We start from the raw sequence: 19431 nt of genomic DNA, 5'->3' as shown, positions 1-19431 counted from the left end.
AGCCTCAGTGTGGGTGCCAGCGTGGCCCAGACTCCCCCTTGAGAATATAGGTCCCTTTGTTACAAACTGCCTGAGTCACAGGCCCTTCCTCACCTCTTCTTTCCCACTCCCTTTCCACCAATGTATGATCATCTCCACGTTTTTTTTTTTTTTTTGGAGACCAAGTCTTGCTCTTGTCACTCTAGGCTGGAGTGCAATGATGTGGTCTCAGCTCACTGCAACCTCTACCTCCCGGGTTCAAACAATTCTCCTGCTTCAGCCTCTCAAGAAGCTGGGATTACAGGCGTCCACCACCATGCCTGGCTGATTTTTGTATTTTTAGTAGAGATGGGATTTTACCATGTTGGCCAGGCTGGTCTTAAACTCTTGACCTCAGGTGATCCACCCACCTCAGCCTCCCAAAGTGCTGAGATTACAGGTGTGAGCCACCACACCTGGCTAGCCATCTCCACATCTTAATCTCTCCTCTGCACAGCCTCTTCCCTCATCTCCCCTAAAGACTCAACTCTTCCCACTCTCTCAACTAGGTCTCCATCCCCCACCCCTCCAGACCTGCACTCACTGATAGAAGTGCTCAAAAGTTGTGGCCAGTTCCAGACCAGAAAGGACCATGATGGGTTCTAGGTGCCGCTGAAGCTGCCCCAGCATTTCCACTCCAGGGGCTCCACCAATCAGGCCACCCTGGATCTGTTGGTCAATGTACCTGGCAAACTGCTCACTCATCTGGGAGCAATGGAAAGGGCATGTGCAAACCATGAATGAGGGAATGGAGTAGGAGACTAGGGAGGGAAAGGAAGTGAAAGGGCAGGGCAGAAAGAGATGAACTTGGAACATGAGCTTACAGCCCTGTGGGGAGCTGGTGGGACTCACGTGAGCAGCAGTGAGGAAGGACTGCTGCAGCAAGGCGCCAGAGAAGCCGCTGTGCAGAGCTAGCGTGAAGGCTGCCCGAGGCCCAAACAGCTCTGAGCCTGCTCTCTGCAAGTGCTCATAGAGTTTACAGTAACGAGGCACAAAGTCTGGGGCCCTCCAGGCTGCAGCCAGAAATCTGCCGACCTGAGGAGAGGCAAGAAATGCCATAAAGGGAGCAGCCCCTCCCCTCCACAGACTTCAGCTTGCTTCTGCCTACCTGCTCCTGCACCACGCTCAGCCAGCACTGGGTTATGTTCCTCAGGCTGCTGCTGGGAAGCACTGGTAATGGCGCCGGGCTCCGCTCCCGACCCTTACTGTTCTTGCTGACTGTGGAGACAGAAGAAGAAAGGAGCTTCATCTCAGCCACTGGGTGAATCCATCAGTCTTGGGTAGTGATCTCCTGGAAAGGCCAAGAGGTCTCAGGGGCCTGGAAAGGCCAGCAGCAAAGCACCTAGAGTAAAAGGCAGGGAGGAAGAAGCCAGATGCACCATTCCCCGTAGCCTCAGCTCCACTGGCCATAGCTGGGACTTACAGGGCCGAGCAGATGGCTCAGGAGGAAGCCCCGGAGGAGGCTCCACATGCACCAGCAAGTGGCAAAGCCGACGGACGCGAGAAGCAAAGGACGCTGCTCTACTCAGGGGGTTCCGCGAGCTCTCTCTCTGTTCTAAGTACTGATCCAGCAGCCACCCCAGGGCACTCACACCTTCTGCATCTGAAAGAAGACAGGTTATGAACAGGTCTCCATGGGAGATGGGAGACCAGACAGCCCAGGGCAGAGGAAGGAGAAAAATCAATTGTACAAAAAGGCTTGAGGGGCAGCAGCACCCTAGTCCTCCCCTCACCAAGGTGTGCTTCAGCTGGAGTCTGGGGAGATGGTAACAGGGCGGGGATGGGGTTGTGGGGAAGATTCAAATACCAGAGTCTCAGGGAGCAGTGCCTGGGGCAGGAAGGTGAGAGGAACATTGAGGTGACAAGCCTTCAGGGATAAAGACAGGAATCAAAAGAACCAAGAGCATTAACTCAGGTGATCCCTGAGAAGGACAAGGAGCTGGTTAGTGGGGGAAGGTGTCAGCATGGTTACCAGGAGAGGTGATGTTCTGCACCAGGGGGCTGACCAGGGCCTCCCAGCAGGTCTTGCCCAGTGCTTGGGCGGCCTCATCGTCAGGGAGGAAGCGGTCAGCAAAATTCTGCTCATGGCGCAAAACCCTGTTCAGTCTAGGAACAAACAGTGCATGGTGGAGGATTAAAGGCACTGGATTTCCCTAAGGCCTCCATCCAAGTGCAAATCAGCTCCCAGCCACCCTGGTTTGGTCCCTGATCCAACTCTTTCCAATCGACACACACTTCTCACCTATGTTCACCTTCCCCCTCCTGTCCTGGCTGCAGCTTTCCCTTCTGGACTCCCACAGAAGCATCCCTCCCACCACCTACTTCTTACAGTGTCCTGTTCCCTTACCCATATTCCCTCCTCAGGCCCCACCCACCTGGGACAGAGCTGGAGGAGGCGGCGGCGGTCCTCTGCTATGTCCTGGCTCCAGGCTTGTGCCCGAATTGTGTAAAAGAGACATGTTCGGCGACACAGCTGCTCCCGGAACAGTGGCCAGAATGTGGGCTTAGGACCCAGGACCTCCACACCCCGAACCCGGGTGTCAATGCCACCCTGCAACAGCAGAGACTTAGCTGTCTTGTCACCTAAGCCACTGAGCCACTAGGTACTACCAAAGCCAGGCCTCCTGCCCTGAGCTCCCTAGAACTGCTCAGGACGTCCCCACATCTCTGGGACTTAACAGGTCCCTGGGCCATCTCCCAAGTGGACCAAGGAGAAACGCTGGCTAAAGCCCTGGCCTCTAGATATTAGAGAACCCAGATACTCTGGAGACCCTGTGCCACCTCCTCCTCCTCAGCCCGGGCTGACGCCCTGGCCCCACCTGCTGGCAGCGCTTTATGCGGATCTGGATGATGGGCCAGAAACGGTTCAGGTTCTCCAGAAGGACCACCCGGCTGGCAGAGGGCATCACATTCACCTGGCAGGGCAGGGGAGAAGAGGGAGAGGAAACAGCTGTCACCTCCAGAAACAGGGTTGGAAAAATTGTTGATGGTAACCAAGTTGGTCCTGGTGTGTGCCCTTCACTTCTCCTGCAGAGCCCAGGATCTATGTGGCTCCATATCCCTAATCCCACTCTTACTGCTTACAAGGCAATGCCTTCCCAGGAGGAAGGGATGTCACCATCCCCCAGGGACTAGGTCCTCCCTATGGGCACTGGGACAAAAAGGATGTGGAGCAAGGCGAAGTGGGGCACAAGGGTCCCCACCGTGTTGAGCTCAGTGCTGATGCAGCTGGTGCTGTCACCCCCAAACACCACCACTCTGGCTGGCATGTAGCTTGAGTCCTCACTGGCCACCAGCAAAGTGAGCTGCCTGGGAAGGGAGAAAGGAAGCAATCAAAGCTGGGCCTCTGCACGTGGCAGCTCACACCTCTAATCCCCACACTTTGGGAGGCTGAGGTGGGAGGATTGCTTGAGGCTAGTTTAAGATCAATCTGGGCAACATAGCAAGATCCCACCTCTACAATATAAAAATGAAAAGAAAGAAAGAAAAAGGCCAGAGCTCTGGTTTTAGTTGAAAACTATTTCAACCCACCACTTCTTTCTCATGCTCCTGTTCCTCTGCTGGCTCCTGATGTAACTGTCCCCACTACACCCTCTGCTCTTTCCTTTATATTCCCCCAAAGTGGCTAAATTTAAACCCACAGTTTCAACTGAAAATTAATCCACAGAGGACTCCAAATCCACATCTCTAGCCCAGGCCACTCTCCTGAGTTTTCATGCTGTGTCCCCATGTCATGTCCCACAGGCACTTCAAAGTCAACATGCTCAAATGAAATGATCATCTGTCCACATAAACCTGCCCCACTTCCTATTTCTCTCCTGGAAAATAAAACTTTGTGCACCCAGTACTCAACTAGAATACGATCACTGTGGTCTTCGCCTTCTCGTGGCTTCCCTCACCCAAAGGCAAGTCGTGCGGGCTCCTAAGGACTTCCCAGTCCACTCCCACTCCTGCTGACCAGCTGAACACATGGATCCTTTCTCTACTAGACCACTGCATAAACCTTCCACCTCTTTCTTCCGACTCCCAGCCAAACTCCCATAATTGCCAGAGTGAGCTTTCTCAATAAAAAATCTAGTTTTTGGCCAGGCACGGTGGCTCATGCCTGTAATCCCAGCACTTTGGGAGGCCAAGGCAGGTGGATCACGAGGTCAGGTGTTCGAGACCAGTCTGGTCAAAATGGTGAAACCCCGTCTCTACTAAAAATACAAAAATTAGCCAGGTGCAGTGGTGTATGTCTGTAGCACTCCAGCCTGGGCAACAGAGTGAGACTCAGTCTCAAAAAAAAAAAAAATCTAGTTTTCTCTCTTCCCATCTTAAAATGTTCCAATGGCTCTCCAAGCTTTGGAATAAAGTTCACACTTCTTAGTCACCAAACACTTTGTGATCCACCTTTGCTACTTTTCTGGCTTGTATCTTCTGCCGTTTTGATATACACAGCTTTCACTGCAGCCAGACATGATGGCTTCAAGTCCCTCCAAATATTGTTTCTTACTTCCATTTTGCACATATGTGGTCCTTGTGCCTAGAATATTGCCCCCTATTTATCTACCTAATTTCAATGTCAAAACTCAGCTCAGTCACCCCTTCTTTCCAGAAGGAAGCCTGCTCTGATGCCTCAGCCTCAGGTCCACATGTGGACCACAGTGCTTTTTCTTACTCTGTGCTCTTGATTTTCTAGTGTAGCTCCCCAGCTGGAATGCAGGGGCCATATCTTATTGTCCTTCTATTTCCAGACCCCTGCACAGTGCCTGGCACAAATGCTCACAAGAGAAATGGGTGAGCTGTGGATCTTCCCTCAACACTAAGCAAGGCCGGTGACATCTGTACCTGCTGGGGGACAGTCACCAGATTCCAGGCTGAGAGGATGTCTATACTCAGCTCAGCAAAGGCAGGTCAATGTGTCTATGTGTTCACTGCACAAATTAGGTTTGAGTGTGTCCCTCCAGTATGGGGGTGACAGCTGGGGTTGTGTGTATCTGGGTGCTTTAGGGAAGTATTCTGGGGCACAGCAGTACATTCCCATCTGTGTGTTCACACCTAACAAGAACACCACGGTGCATGTGCAGGGTGATGTGGTGGGAGCCGGTGCTGCCGTTGGACTCCCAGTAGGTTTTGGGGTTGTGGTCCGTCAGCTTGCTGGCCCGGTGCGGGTTGGAGGACACCTCCACCTTCTCCCAGCACTTGTCCTCCTTCACTTCCACACTGGAGCCTGGGGGCAAGCGGGAAGGTGTGGTGGTCACAGCCACGTTAATTGAGAGAGAAAAAAGGAAAAAGGTCTAGGGAGCAGGAAGGGAAGGGGTGAATAGACATTGGACGGGAGCCAAAAGAAAGCAGATAAGGGCACTAACCTTGGCAGAGATGCCTGAGGAACACATCAAAGAAGGGGATATTGATGGGTTGGTGGGTTCGTCTGTGGTCTTCGATCTGGCCCAGCACCATCTGCAGCAGGAACATAGGAGAGGGAGGAGGAGGAACACAGAGAAACACCCAGAAACAGGCAGAGAGAAAAAGTCACGGGTCAACAGAACACTCAACTTCTCTCTCCCAAAATTTTGACAGAACTACGTGGAGTCAAGGTTAGGAAACAAGTGCCCCAGATTTGCTACTACCTATACCAAACAGGGACACCAAACAGGAATACCAAACAGGGACACCAAACAGGGATACCAAACAGGGACACCAAACAGGGACACCAAACAGGGACACCAAACAGGGATACCAAACAGGGACACCAAACAGGGACACCAAACGGGTATACCAAACAGGGACACCAAACAGGGACACCAAACAGGGACACCAAACAGGGACACCAAACAGGGATACCAAACAGGGATACCAAACAGGGACACCAAACAGGGACACCAAACAGGGACACCAAACGGGTATACCAAACAGGGACACCAAACAGGGATACCAAACAGGGACACCAAACAGGGATACCAAACAGGGACACCAAACAGGGACACCAAACGGGTATACCAAACAGGGACACCAAACAGGGACACCAAACAGGGACACCAAACAGGGATACCAAACAGGGACACCAAACAGGGACACCAAACAGGGATACCAAACAGGGACACCAAACAGGGATACCAAACAGGGACACCAAACAGGGACACCAAACGGGTATACCAAACAGGGACACCAAACAGGGACACCAAACAGGGACACCAAACAGGGACACCAAACAGGGATACCAAACAGGGACACCAAACAGGGACACCAAACAGGGATACCAAACAGGGACACCAAACAGGGACACCAAACGAGTATACCAAACAGGGACACCAAACAGGTACACCAAACGGGGACACCAAACGGGGACACCAAACAGGGACACCAAACACGGATACCCAACAGGGACACCAAACAGGGATACCAAACAGGGACACCAAACAGGAATACCAAACAGGGACACCAAACAGGGACACCAAATGGGTATACCAAACAGGGACACCAAAGAGGAACCCATTGACTCCCTTCCCCTAATTCTGACTTACATTCTCTTAGCCGCACACCTGCAGCTGCTCCTCACCTGAATGCAGCCGGCCAGAATGCTGGAGGTGAGGTTGCTATAGAGTTGTGCATACTTCTCACACTCTGTCACCAGGTCCTGAAGCTCACAGCCCAGCAGCAGCTGAGCTGAGTGCTTGTCCAGGACTTTGGAGAGGACCTCTTTTGCTCCCAGGCAGCAGAGCACCACAGCATAGTCCTTATGCATCGAGGCCAGGCGATGTAGGAAGCAGGTCAACTCCTGAACAATCTGAGCCCAGAGCCACAGAGATGAATTTACAGGAAACAAGGGGCAGAACATGTAAGGACTGAGGAGAGGGCACAGTAAAGGAAGCATAGTGGCTGAGATTTTGGAGACATGCAGAAGCCCAGGGAAAGAAGAGCACCAAAATCTGGGTGGAGTAAGATAGAGGGGTACGAGGACTCCTGAGTGAGTTGGCAGGAAGAGAGCTCGGGCACAGCTTTCCAGGCTGCTTCCTGCCAGGCCAAGCTATGTTAACCCTGGTGCCTGAGCCTTTCTCTCCAATGCACAAACCCTGAAGGGAGGAGAGCTGTTTGGATTGGTGAATGTGGGCTTCACCTTTATCCAGAATCTAAAATCCAGGTTCATCTAAGAGGTTTATACTCAAAGATCCCAGTTCTGGAGATTCTTAGATGATGTTACCCTTCCTCTTCCTATGCCCATCCCAGTGCCCGAAGATTCATTCAGAAAGGCTTTGCTGTGCCCTCCAGAGCCTCACAAAGAAGTTGGTGCCCCAGGTGCTGCCTTCCCCTCCCTGCCCCTTGCCAGGGCTCTGGTACCTCACAGTCACTGCTAGAGCCACTCAGGCAGTTGAGGCAGGGCTCCAAGACCTCATGCCAAGGGAGGACCACTGCCTCAGGGAAATCCAGCAGTCGGGTCATGACCCTGGTGAGGGGATAGAACAAGTGAAGTCCCTGAAGTCTGCCAGTTCCCCTCATCCCAATGCATGCGCCTCAATAGGCCCCTCACCTTAGCACAGACAGCAGCAGAGTCTTATTGGGCCCCGGAGCATCCAGAGTCCGAAGCAACAGGAGGAAAGGCTGGGTTTCCTGCTGGAGGCGCTTGAGGAGGGGCCTCACGGCACCCCCAGGGCTGCCCTCATGGCATAGCATGCGCTCCAAGTCCAGGAGTAGTTCTGCAGATGGGCCCCCCACCAGGGACTGAATCAGTAGCTCAGGGGATCCATCCTGACCCTGGATGATGGGGGTCTCCAGTGCTGCAGCCAGACACATCAGAGGGAAAAATGTGGATGAAGAGTCTTACGAGTTTGTCAAACTGAGAACTGGGAAGATCCATAAAATCACCCCCAAATTTTCCTTCCATATTGAGGGTATTTTCAGTTGTTAACCAAACTATGAGGAATTTTCTTTCCTGGCCCCAAATACAAACCTAACCGCATTTGAAAGGAAACCTAGTAGAGCAAACATTGTCAAGTTAAACACAGGACATTTTAAATCTTTTTTTTTTTGAAACAGAGTCTTGTTCCAGGCTGGAGTATAGTAGCGCAATCTCGGCCCACTGCAGCCTCTGCCTCCTGGGTTCCAGCGATTCTCCTGCCTCAGCCTCCTGGGTAGCGGCGATTGCAGGCACGCACTACCATGCCCAGTTAATTTTTCTTGTATTTTTAGTAGAGACGGGGTTTTGCCATGTTGGCCAGGCTGGTCTCAAACTCCTGATCTCAAGTGATTCACCCACCTCAGCCTCCCAAAGTACTGGGATTACAGGCATGAGCCACTGTGCCCAGCCAACATTTAAAATCTTATAGTCGTATTACTGTTAGCAATAGTAAATATTAGATTTGATGATTACATCCCTGTACTACCTGCATGGTGGCTTTAGGTTCACGGACTAAAAGATACATACATATTTCCTATTTCTTTTTTTTTGAAACGGAGTCTCACTCTGTCACCCAGGCTGAAGTGCAGTGGCATGATCTCTCAGCTCAATCCTGAGCTCAAGCGATTCTCCTGCCTCAGCCTCCCAAGTAGCTTGGATTACAGGCACCTGCCACCACACCCAGCTAATTTTTGTATTTTTAATAGGGACTCAGTTCCATGTTGGCCAGGCTGGTTTCAAACTGCTGACCCCAAGTGATCTGCCTGCCTCAGCCTCCCAAAGTGCTGGGATTAAAGGCTTGAGCTATTGCACCCAGCCACATATTTCCTATTTCAACATCCCTCCATACTTCTAGGTTTACACTTGTTTCTCAATCACAAAGGGTTTCTTCCCCAGTATCAATATTTCATGTTTCTAGGCACAAACGTTCTGTACCATAAATTATAATTCCTTTTAAGAAGGCCTCCCTATTCTGTGAAGAGAAAGTTAAGCTTAAAAGAAAAAAGAAGAAAGGCCTTGCTAGATATCATGTCAATGAATCTTCTACTGTCCAATAATACTGGGCCAAACCTAGCCCAGACAGATGGGAATCCACATGTTTAAAGGGATTCAATAAGGCGATTTCCAGCCAGGCGCTGTCGCTCACACCTGTAATCCCAGCACTTTGGGAGGCCAAGGCAGGTGGATCTCCTGAAGTCAGGAGTTTCAGACCAGCCTGGCTAACATGGTGAAACTCTGTCTCTACTAAAATACAAAAATTAGCTGAGCATGGTGGCAGGCACCTGTAATCCCAGCTACTTGGGAGGCTGAGGCATGAGAATTGCTTGAACCCGGGAGGTGGAGGTTGCATTGAGCTGAGATCACACCACTGCACTCCAGCCTGGGCGACAAGAGCAAAATTCCAACTTAAAAAAGAAAAAGGAAGGCAATTTCCTTGCACATATTCCACAGTCTCCCTCTTCTTGGTCAGAAGTTCTACTTAAGACCTAACTTGAGCACCACAATGCTTACTCATTTCCTGAAGTTTCCTTGTATCTTTCCAGTAAGAAGCTGCTATGTAAACCTTAGCCTTCCTGGTCACTGGCTGGCCCTGTGTGATTCCTCTGCAAAACCACCCCTCCAGAATGGTACCTGCATGCTCAGGGCTGCCCTGTGGCTCTGAGTAACGATTGAGAAGCATCATGAGGATAGTGCGTGTGGTAGGCATAGGCTCTGTCCCCGGTGCTATCCCTGAGTGCCTAAACAAGGTGTCTCTCAGCTCTCGGGTTATAATCTGGTCTCCCAGAGTGTGGTGGTTGCACAAAAGCAGGTTGAGCAGGAGCAATCCATTTCTTACTGCAGAAGAGCACCTGGGAGGAGGGGGGTGACCAGAAAGAAATCGAGAGACCATGAATGCAATGGAAGCAGCAAAGCAAGCACAGAGGGCCAGGCAGCTGGGGAGCAAAGGGCTCCAGTGGGCCCTCTGAGCCAGGACATCTGATCCTCTGACCTCAGGCCACTCCTCCCAAACCCATAAAGGAAGCTCAGAGTCTCTCTGCCCTCTCTGGGAATCTTCCTATCCCCAACCCACTTGGTTTCTCTTCAAACGACAGTTGCAGGGCCACCAATGCTTAATCCGGAGTTGACAACATGAGGGGAATTTCTGTGGAGCACAGGAGTAGCAGGGTTTGGGACTAAGCAGGATCCCAGAGTTGGGAGGGTAATGCCCTGACCCCTCAGTGTTCAGCATCAGGATCACAGCTGCAGGGACAGTGAGGAGCAGGCTCTCAGAGCCTGGGCGTGTGGCTGAGTCGATGCTGGCGAAGATCTCTCTGGTCATCTGAGCATCAAACAAAGAGTGGGTAGAATCTCGGCCAGTAACAAAAGAGGGGATCTCCGAGGAGCTGGTGACGGCGAGCATCTTCAGTGCCTGTGAGGAGGATGTGAAAGGAGAGTGAGGAGCGGACAGAGCCACCATGAGGAAAGGGGAAGCCAGGGCCTCATTCTACACCTCAAACTTGGGAGCAGCTGGCTGTTTGCAAATAGGGAGAGTAGGAGACAGAAATGGAAGAGATATTGATGGGACATCAAATGCTACAAAGAGAGGGAAAGAGGGAGGATGGAAAAGAAAAAAGAAAAGAAACTAAACAACAACAACAACAAACCCTGAGACTGGATGGTAAGATCAGCCTTCTACTCCTCTCTGCCCCTGGGCTCGCAGCACCATGACTACTGGAGTGGAACACCCGCCTCTCCTGCATCTTCCCCTCAGGATGGTGCCCCTCGCAGCATCTAGTTGTCTTTAGGGGCTTCTTACAGTTGTCTCGCACCTCACTTGCACTCCTTCCTTTGCAAAATCTTTCCCCTGAGTTCCATGACTTCACATCCTCCTGGCTTTTCTCCTACCTCTCTGGTGTTCCTTTGCCTGGTACTCAAACACTGAGGATCCTTGTCCCCTTTCTCTGGACTTTGCACTCCCCCACACCGAGGCAACCAGGTCCATTCCCATTGCTTCAATTCCCACCAATATGTCAAGTCTCCAAAACCTGGGTCTCCTGGCCCTAGCCAGTATCCAACCCTTCTATGTAAGACTTCTTGGTTGTCTCACAGGCAGTGGTTAGCATTATGGAAAAATAATCATAATGTGCAAACCTGTTTGCTGGTACTGTAGAGAAAAATTAAATTAAAATAGACACAATACAATCAGAGGGGAGAATGTCTCTCCTGGTGAAGGGTTGATTTTCTACAAGAAACACACTAGAGATGGACTGGGCTAGAAATAATTCTCAGGACAATCCTTCTTGTAAGGCCTGTAGTTATACCACCCTCCCCCAGTTAGCTTAACTAATTAACAAGATGATGCAATTTTATTTCAGGGCAAGACTTCAAATTTAAGGGCAATGCTAATTTTTTTTTTTTTTTTGAGATGAAATCTCGCTCTGTTGCCCAGGCTGGAGTGCAATGGCATGATCTCAGGTCACTGCAACCTCTGCCTCCTCAGTTCAAGCGATTCTCCTGCCTCAGCCTCCCGAGTAGCTGGGATTACAGGCATGCACAACCATGCCCGGCTACTTTTGTATTTTTAGTAGAGACAGGGTTTTACCATGTTAACAAGGCTGGTGTAGAACTCCTGACCTCAGGTGATCCACCCATCTTGGCCTCCCAAAGTGCTGCGATTACAGGCATGCACCACCATGCCTGGCTAATTTTCTACTTTTCGTAGAGATGGGGTTTCACCACATTGGCAAGGCTGGTCTCAAACTCCTGACCTCAGGTGATCCAGCCACCCTGGCCTCCCAAATTGCTGTGATTACAGGCGTGAGCCACCACACCCAGCCAGTTTTATTTATTTTATTTTTTGCCATGATCTAAAGTGGATGGCAATTGCTCTATTTTGGTCATGTCATTTGAGAAGATCAGGGAATTCTTTGAGCATAATGATCTAGATTATAAATGCCTGGCTGCTCTTGGTCCCATAAAGAAAATGCATCTCTGGGCCTCTCCTGGGACAGCCTGCTCTAAGAGGACATGTGCTCCTGTTCATGCTGCTGCCATTATACTACTGGAATCCATTCTCAGAACTGCTCTGGCCGAAGCCTACCTGTTTCCCTCAGGAACCCTCAGGCTACGAAGAGCTCCTCTGCCCATACCACCCTATCAGCTAGCACTTCTGTCTGGAGTAACCAGGAAGCCAATTCCTCTGTAAGCTACTCTGGATAAGGGTTTTCCTTCCCAATTCACTGAGCGATGGCAATGCTGGCTTTGTTTTACCCAAATCTAGCAACAGAGAATTTTCTATGTAAGGGTAGCACTAAGAGAAAAGAGGGAAAAAATACTTCTAGTTTAATGGTCACATCTAGAAAATTAGTTTTCAACCAGACACCTAATCATAACTGAAAAGGCAGGAACACTCAAAATACCTGAAAACTCAACTCCTGACCTTCTCCCCATATCTCCTCCTCCTGCAACATTCTCTCAATAAATGGCCACTTCATGTACCCTGCTGCTTAATTTTACACCTGGGAGTCATTCCTAAAAACTTCTGGCCTGGGCCAGGCATGGCGGCTCATGCCTGTAATCCCAGGAGGTTGAGGCAGGAGAATCCCTTGAACCTACAAGGTGGAGGTTATAGTGAGCCGAGATAGCACCACTGCACTCCAGCCTAGGTGACAGAGTGAGACTGCATCTCAAAACAAACAACAAAACCTCCTGGCCTGGCACAGTAGCTTATGTCTGTAATCTCAGCACTTTGAGAGCTAAAGTTGTAGGATAACTTGAGCTCAGGAGTTCAAGATCAGTCTGGGCAACATAACAAGATCCTGTCTCCACCACAAATAACCCCAAAATTCCCTTTTTCCTTTCTCCAAACACTCAATCCCCAAGAATGTCCAGATCAAACTCTTAAATCCATCTGCATCTTTCCATTCCAAAGTTTACTCACTGGTCTGAAGCACCAAAGTAGCTCATCAAGATCAGTAGTCCCCAGTCAGCCTGTCTTGCCCATTGTTCTCTCCCACCAGGCCCAATATACTCACCGCCAGCCCAGCCTGCTGTACCAAGACAGAAGTCTTATATTCTTTCATGCAGACCAGCACAGCATAGATGCCACCCTCCCTGGCAAAGAGTGGCCGCCACTCGTGCTTGGTCATGAGGAGGTAAAGGAGGCGCAGGGCCTGCACCACCACCATCTTCTCTCCCACCTGGTTGGTCAGCAGCTCCACCAGCATCTTCACCAGCTTCTCTCTGATAAGAGAAGAGACATTGGGGATCCCCATCCCAAGGAGTCTTGCCTGACCTCCCAGCCATGACACCACTGGACTCCCTGACCAATCCCATCCACCAAGATCTAATCCATCCTCTCCGCCCCACCTGCTCTCCCTACCTCAGTCTCACCCCAAGCCCCTCCCCTCTGCATGTAACTGCCTTTGGCTCCTCAATTAATGAAGGAGGCAGTAGAAAAAATGTTTACGAACTCTGGCACATCTTTTCAAATACATCTATAAATTCGAAGTGACACTAATCAAAATGCCTAAAAGGCGCGCACGCGCGCGCGTGTGTGTGTGTGTATGTGTTTTAGACAGAGTCTCACTCTGTTGCCCAGGTTGGAGTGCAGTGGTGTGAACTCTGCAACCTCTACCTCCCAGGTTCAAGTGACTCTTGTGCCTCAGCCTCTTCAAGTAGCTGAGACTACAGGTGCATGTCACCACACTCTAATTTTTTTGTATCATTGTTTAGTAGAGACGGGGTTTCACTATGTTGGTCAGACTGGTCTCGAACTCCTGGCCTCAAGCAGTCTACTCACCTTGACCTCCCAAAATGCTGGCCTAAAAGGTTTTTAAAAACACTATGACAGGCAGATCTAGGTCTTGGAAATATTCAGAAAAAAACCATGGTAGCCAGGCACAGTAGCCTATGCCTGTAATCCCAGCACTTTGGGAGGCTGAGGTGGGCGAACTGCTTGAGCCCATGGCAAAAGGAAATGATAAAACCCTATCTCTACAAAAAATACAAAAAATTAGCTCACAGAGTGGCCTGTGCCTATAGTCCCAGCTACTTGGGAGGCTGAAGTGGAAGGATCATCTGAGCCTGGGAGGTCGAGGCTACAGCGAGCTGTGATCATGCCACTGCACTCCAGCCTGGTTGACAGAGTAAGACTCTGTCTCAATAAATAAATAAATAAAAATAGTGGTAGACTTGCCTATTATCATCAAAATATAAATATAAACTTGTAATAATTACAACCCTGGAACTGATCTAGGGTAGTCAAACAGATCAATAGGTGAGAAGAGAGATAAGGGTGACGTGTAAGCCAGTAAAAAAAAGGAAGAAGCATTTGAAATATAATGTTGTCTATAATCCCAGCACTTTGGGAGGCTGAGGTGGGTGGATCACATGAGGCTAGGAGTTCGAGACCAGCCTGGTCAACATGGTAAAACCTCATTTCTGCTAAAAATACAAAAATTAGCCAGGTGTGGTGGTGGCACGGGCCTGTAGTCCCAGCTACTCAGGAGGCTGAGGCAGGAAAATCGTTTGAACCGAGGAGGCAGAGGTTACAGTGAGCCAAGATCACACCTCCTCTGCACTCCAGCCTAAGCGACAGAGCAAGATGCTGTCTAATAAATAAATAAATAAATAAAATGTTGACTGAGGTGGGAGGATTGCTTGAGGCTAAGAATTTGAAACCAGTCTGGGCAACATAGTGAGACCACATCTCTACAAAAGATTAAAAAAAAAAATTAGGTAGGTGTGGTGGCTCGTTCCTATAGTCCCTGCTACTTGGGAGGATAAGGAAGGAGGGTTGTTAGAAGTTAAGAGTTTTAAGCTGTAGGGAGCTATGTGATCTTGCTACTGTATTCTGGCCTGGTCAACAGAGTAAGACCCTGTCTCTAAAACAGAACAAAACAAAACACACACACACACACACACACACACACACACACACACACATACACACACGGTAATTTAGACACCTGGCTATCCATCTGAAAACACTGAAGCTGGAGCTCTACTTCCCAACATTTGCAAAAATAAACTGCAAATGAATTTTTAAATGAGTTTAAAAAAAAATCATGGGTATTTTTGGAAAATATAGGGAAATATTTTTATAATCCTGGAAAAGAATAGATCTTTTTAAGTAGGACACAAAATCTAGAAGCCATAAAAAAGCTGAAAAATGTAGCAACAAAGTCTGAAACTCTAGCACGATGAAAAAGACACTATAAACAAAATTATAAGACAAGCACAGGAGCTAGAGAAAGGGGCCAGTGAAAATGCTGATCTGAAAGAAAAGGAAGAAGTGCCTGCAGAGCCCCTAGGTCACAGTGAGGGTCAGGAGAGAAAACAGCAGGCACAGACTCTTGCTTAACAGTGACAGCCAGGCCAACCGAGGAGGTGGCTCGGGAACTACGAGGGGAAAGAACACAGAAGGAGAACTTCTGAGAAAGAAGGAAAATAAAGGTACTGAGAAAGTTTTGTTTTTGTTTTTGTTTTGAGACGGAGTCTTGCTCTGTCGCCCACACTGTAGTGCAGTGGTATGATCTTGGCTCAGTGTAACCTCTGCCTCCCAGGTTTAAGCGATTCTCCTGCCTCAGCCTCCCGAGTACCTGGGACTACAGGTATGCTCCACCACACCCTGCTAATTTTTGTATTTTCAGTAGAAATGGGGTTTTACCATTTTATCCAGGATGGTCTCAATCTCCTGACCTTGCGATCTGCCCACCTCGGCCTCCCAAAGTGCTGAGATTACAGGAGTGAGCCACCACACCCAGCCAAAAGTTCTGTTTTTAATCTGTCTTTTCTAAGAAGCTTTATAATGACAACAGTGTGAATAAAATGTGCTTTAAACAGATATCACTTTCTGTGGCCATTATTTATTTTATACTAGATAATATACAAGGGTAATACATATGAATAGATATAGAAATAAGTAAGGGTGTTCACCAAAATATTAACATTGATTGTCTCTGCCTTAATGGCTTTCAGATTTTTTCTATCAATCTCACTTGAATATGATCAGATAATTTTTATTTTCATAATTGTCTAACTTTTTTACTGTATGTATTATTCTATAACCACAAAATAAAGCTAATAGGATTTTTTAAAAAGACAAGCAAAATATTTAGAACATAAATAACAAAGGAATAACCAGAATGGCTATAAATCTATAAGAAAAAGGCAAAGACCCAATTAAAAAGTGGGAAAATGATCAGAACAGAATATTTACAGAAAAAAAACAGAACAAGTGTATGCAAATATGCCTAACTTCACCAGAACTAGGAAACTAAAACAAGGAGATACCAATCATTTAAAATGCTGCCAATTAGATAGATTAAAAAGATGACAATATTCAATGTTGGCAGACATAAGGGAAAACAGACCCATTAGAACGCTGCACTTGAACTCGGATATAACCACACTGCAGGGTCCTATGCAGCAGTAAAAGTAATGAGGCGGCTCCAAGCAGACTGATATGGGAATCCCTCTAAGACATTGAGTGGGGGCAAAAAACAGTTGTAGAAACACGTAGAATGTGATTACATAGACTAAAACACAAACTCAGAAATGCTCTATTTCCAAACACACAATTACAAATGCAAATCTATAGGATATAGCAGACTAATAATAGTGGTGAGAAAGGACTTTGGCCTTCCTATGTTCTTTTATATTCTTTTATATTCCTCAGATATTTTAAAATGAGAATGGGCATGGTGGCTCATGCCTGTAATCCCAGCACTTTGGGAGGCTGAGGTGGGTGGATCATCTGAGCTCATGAGTTTGAGACCATCCTGGCCAACACAGTGAAACCTCATCTCTACTAAAATACAAAAATCCTAAGTAGGTGGGATTACCAGGCATGGTGGTGGGCACCTGTAATCCCACCTACTTAGGAGGCTGAGATATAAGAATTGCTTGAACCGAGGAGGCGGAGGTTGCAGTGGGCTAAGAGCACGCTACTGCACTCCAGCCTGGGTGACAGACTGAGACTGTCTCAAAATTAAGTAAATAAATAAATAAAAATAAATAAGTAAATAAAATAAGAATATACTGTGTATTATTTGAATGATTTAAAAGTAAAAAGAAACTGTAAAAATAAAAAGAAAGTAGGTTTTAAGGTACTATGTGTAAAAAAAAAAATAAACAATAAAAAGTAAGTAGGGACAGAAAAAAAAAAGAAAAAGAGCTAAAGCTCCATCTCTAGAGCCAGAAAGACCTAGGCTTAAATCCTGGCTCTATCTCTAAAACTCTAAGCAAGTGACTTAAATTCTCTAAGATTCAGTTTCCTTACCCATACAATGGGATAATAATATTACCAATGCTTCCTCAGGTGTTAGGTGGATTTATTGAGAGAATGCATGTAAAATACTAGCATCGTGCCTGGCATAACAGGAGTGCACCAAGAATATGAGCCATTAAAACATCCAACCCTCCTGCTCGGCTGCTCCTCAGGCTGAGCCTTCCCTCACCCCTAGCTTTTCTAATTTGTGATGTCATAACTCCTTTCCCACTACCACCATCCTTTGCCTACAGCTTCAACCAAAACCTCTTCCCTCCCCAACATGCTAACCTCAGCAATCTGTCAGGACGAACCAGAGGGTGGTCCCGCTCAGTGACCTCCTCCACAGCCTGAGAGAGGGCAGAGAGCCCAGAAAGCTGCAGGTTTGTGTCCAAGCTGGATATCTGCACAGTGGCCACAACCGCTGCCACATGCTGATCCAGGGAGCTGCGAGGACCGGGACCCCGCAAGGCTCTGGCCATTTCTGAAACGAGTGGGAAAAGGCAATGGCTAAGAGAATTGTGGCACCTTGAAGTTAGAAGTCTTTAAAGTCAAGCCCAGTTATCCTACCAACATTTAAATACATTATTGGCTACTGCAGCTTGCACAGCTTTCCAATTCCGTGTCAGGGATCTAATGATCAAACAAAGGAGATGAAGATACCCCAGAAAAAGGATGCTCCTTTTCCAGAGATACTGAAGGAAGGGAGCGCTGGTTAATTAAATACAATCAAGGTCAAAAGGAAGATGGACACATGGTTCCAAGACATTTCCCCCTGCAAAAATGACCTTACTCCATGGCTTTCCTTCTACCCTGACTATCCACTTCTATTGAGACCACCTAGGACTTGTTCCAATTGCTTCCTCCCAGAACCTGACTCACCACTGGCTGCCTCCTTCATCTCAGCAGGCAGGGTCATTCCTTCAGCCACCAGAAGCTGGTTAAACAGCTGCGAATCACTCTGTGCCATGGGGGGCTCAGTCCTTGTCTTGGTGGGCTCGGCCTCTGTCTTAGGGACCTCGGCCTTTGCTTTGGGGGACTCAGTCTCTTCCTCTGAGAAGTTGGCCTCTGACTTGGACTCCTCTTCTGGATCTGGGGTACAGGAGTGGCTTTGTGAAGTAGACAAGCTGCTTGGTTCATTAGGCAGCAGCCCATACTTGGTGTAGATCTGGGAGTTGAGCAGGTCATTGAGGGTGCTGCCCTCAAACCGACTACTGAGAATCTGCAGCAGACCCTCAGCCATCTCCACGGACACAGAGATCTCACCCAGGGCCTTTTCACCCAGGGTCTGTCAACAGAAGGGGTATACATTTAGAGACAAGCAGACACAAAGGTCTTGGGGACAGTAATGGGAAGGGTGATCACTCCCCACCACGCCCTCACACCTTCTACATACTAGACTCTCACAGCACTTGCCTCATCCCCCAGCAGGCCTCCTCCTAACTCTAACCTCTAGCTCCAGCCTTCCCACAAGCAGTATCCCCTATCTAAAACTCCCTCTAGAGAATCCCACCTCTAACCCTACTGCAAAACCCCCAGCTATCTCAGGCCTGTAATACCTCATCCAGGTTCTCCCGAAGATTCTGGAAAATTGGCTGCTGCTCACACAAGTCCAACTTTTTGATAAAGAAAAGCAGCTCCCACCACTCAGCCTGGGTCAGATATCCCACTCTCTCATTCTTCTGAGGTTCGGGCTGGAGGTACGGCAAAGAGTAGAGCCCATCCATAGGATTCCAGTCCCAGGAGGGAAATGCTGAGGACACAGGTATGGTGGGGATCAGCACCCCTCAGGAATGGGGTCCATTTCTGGACCCCTGGGGCTGCTCCTGGTCAGAAGTGGCTTCACCCCAGTCACTACTCCTCTGTTCAGAGACATGCTATCCATGTCCCCTCTTAGGCTCACCTGTGCCCAATACAGTAGCCCCTGCCCCCTTCACCACAGCTGCTGAAGCCTTATCCTCAGTGGCTTCCTCAGGGCCCAGAATCTCCAGCATGTGCCAGTGCACCCAGTAAGTGCGGCCTGTTGACTGCCAGAAAACCTGGTATGAGGGAGGAAGAAAGAGGGCAGAATAGAGAAGGCTCAACCCTCTGAGCCTTGGGCTGTGAAGGCCTGAAAGGACATGCCCAAGCATAGATTTGGGTCACACCCTCAAGACACACACCTGGCTAAAGCTGGGAAAAATCCCCACATGGCAAAAGGCTTCTTTCCCTTATCAGGAGTGGGCCCTGCCTCTTTTCTTAACCATGATGGTCTCTGCTCCCACATTCCTTCCCAGCCTCTTCC

The 19431-nt window shown here is 48.7% G+C and overlaps 1 protein-coding gene across 4 annotated transcripts in view; it reads right to left on the bottom strand.

Annotated features, from left to right (window-relative positions):
- The window catches only part of CUL9 (cullin 9), a 48972-nt gene that overhangs the window by 25101 nt on the left and 4440 nt on the right, over window positions 1-19431 (bottom strand). For 3 of the 4 annotated variants that reach the window (XM_078369201.1, XM_035295691.3, XM_035295692.3), the window contains exons 5-24: window positions 19051-19186; window positions 18707-18900; window positions 18030-18435; window positions 17439-17631; window positions 12910-13117; window positions 10108-10304; window positions 9527-9744; window positions 7529-7775; window positions 7339-7444; window positions 6560-6787; window positions 5370-5460; window positions 5059-5230; window positions 3222-3327; window positions 2838-2933; window positions 2394-2569; window positions 1991-2124; window positions 1442-1621; window positions 1127-1236; window positions 871-1053; window positions 563-723 (exon numbers count right to left, since the gene is read on the bottom strand). In XM_078369201.1, coding sequence (XP_078225327.1) covers window positions 563-723; window positions 871-1053; window positions 1127-1236; window positions 1442-1621; window positions 1991-2124; window positions 2394-2569; window positions 2838-2933; window positions 3222-3327; window positions 5059-5230; window positions 5370-5460; window positions 6560-6787; window positions 7339-7444; window positions 7529-7775; window positions 9527-9744; window positions 10108-10304; window positions 12910-13117; window positions 17439-17631; window positions 18030-18435; window positions 18707-18900; window positions 19051-19186 — 3542 coding nt within the window. The remainder of the gene's footprint in view (window positions 1-562; window positions 724-870; window positions 1054-1126; window positions 1237-1441; window positions 1622-1990; window positions 2125-2393; window positions 2570-2837; window positions 2934-3221; window positions 3328-5058; window positions 5231-5369; window positions 5461-6559; window positions 6788-7338; window positions 7445-7528; window positions 7776-9526; window positions 9745-10107; window positions 10305-12909; window positions 13118-17438; window positions 17632-18029; window positions 18436-18706; window positions 18901-19050; window positions 19187-19431) is intronic. The other variant, XM_078369202.1, reaches the window with a different exon arrangement.

Source organism: Callithrix jacchus, chromosome 4 (assembly GCF_049354715.1).
Source record: "Callithrix jacchus isolate 240 chromosome 4, calJac240_pri, whole genome shotgun sequence".
Taxonomy (NCBI): domain Eukaryota; kingdom Metazoa; phylum Chordata; class Mammalia; order Primates; family Cebidae; genus Callithrix; species Callithrix jacchus.
Note: the sequence above shows the minus strand (reverse complement) of the source record. Positions and strands in the feature narration are given on the sequence as shown.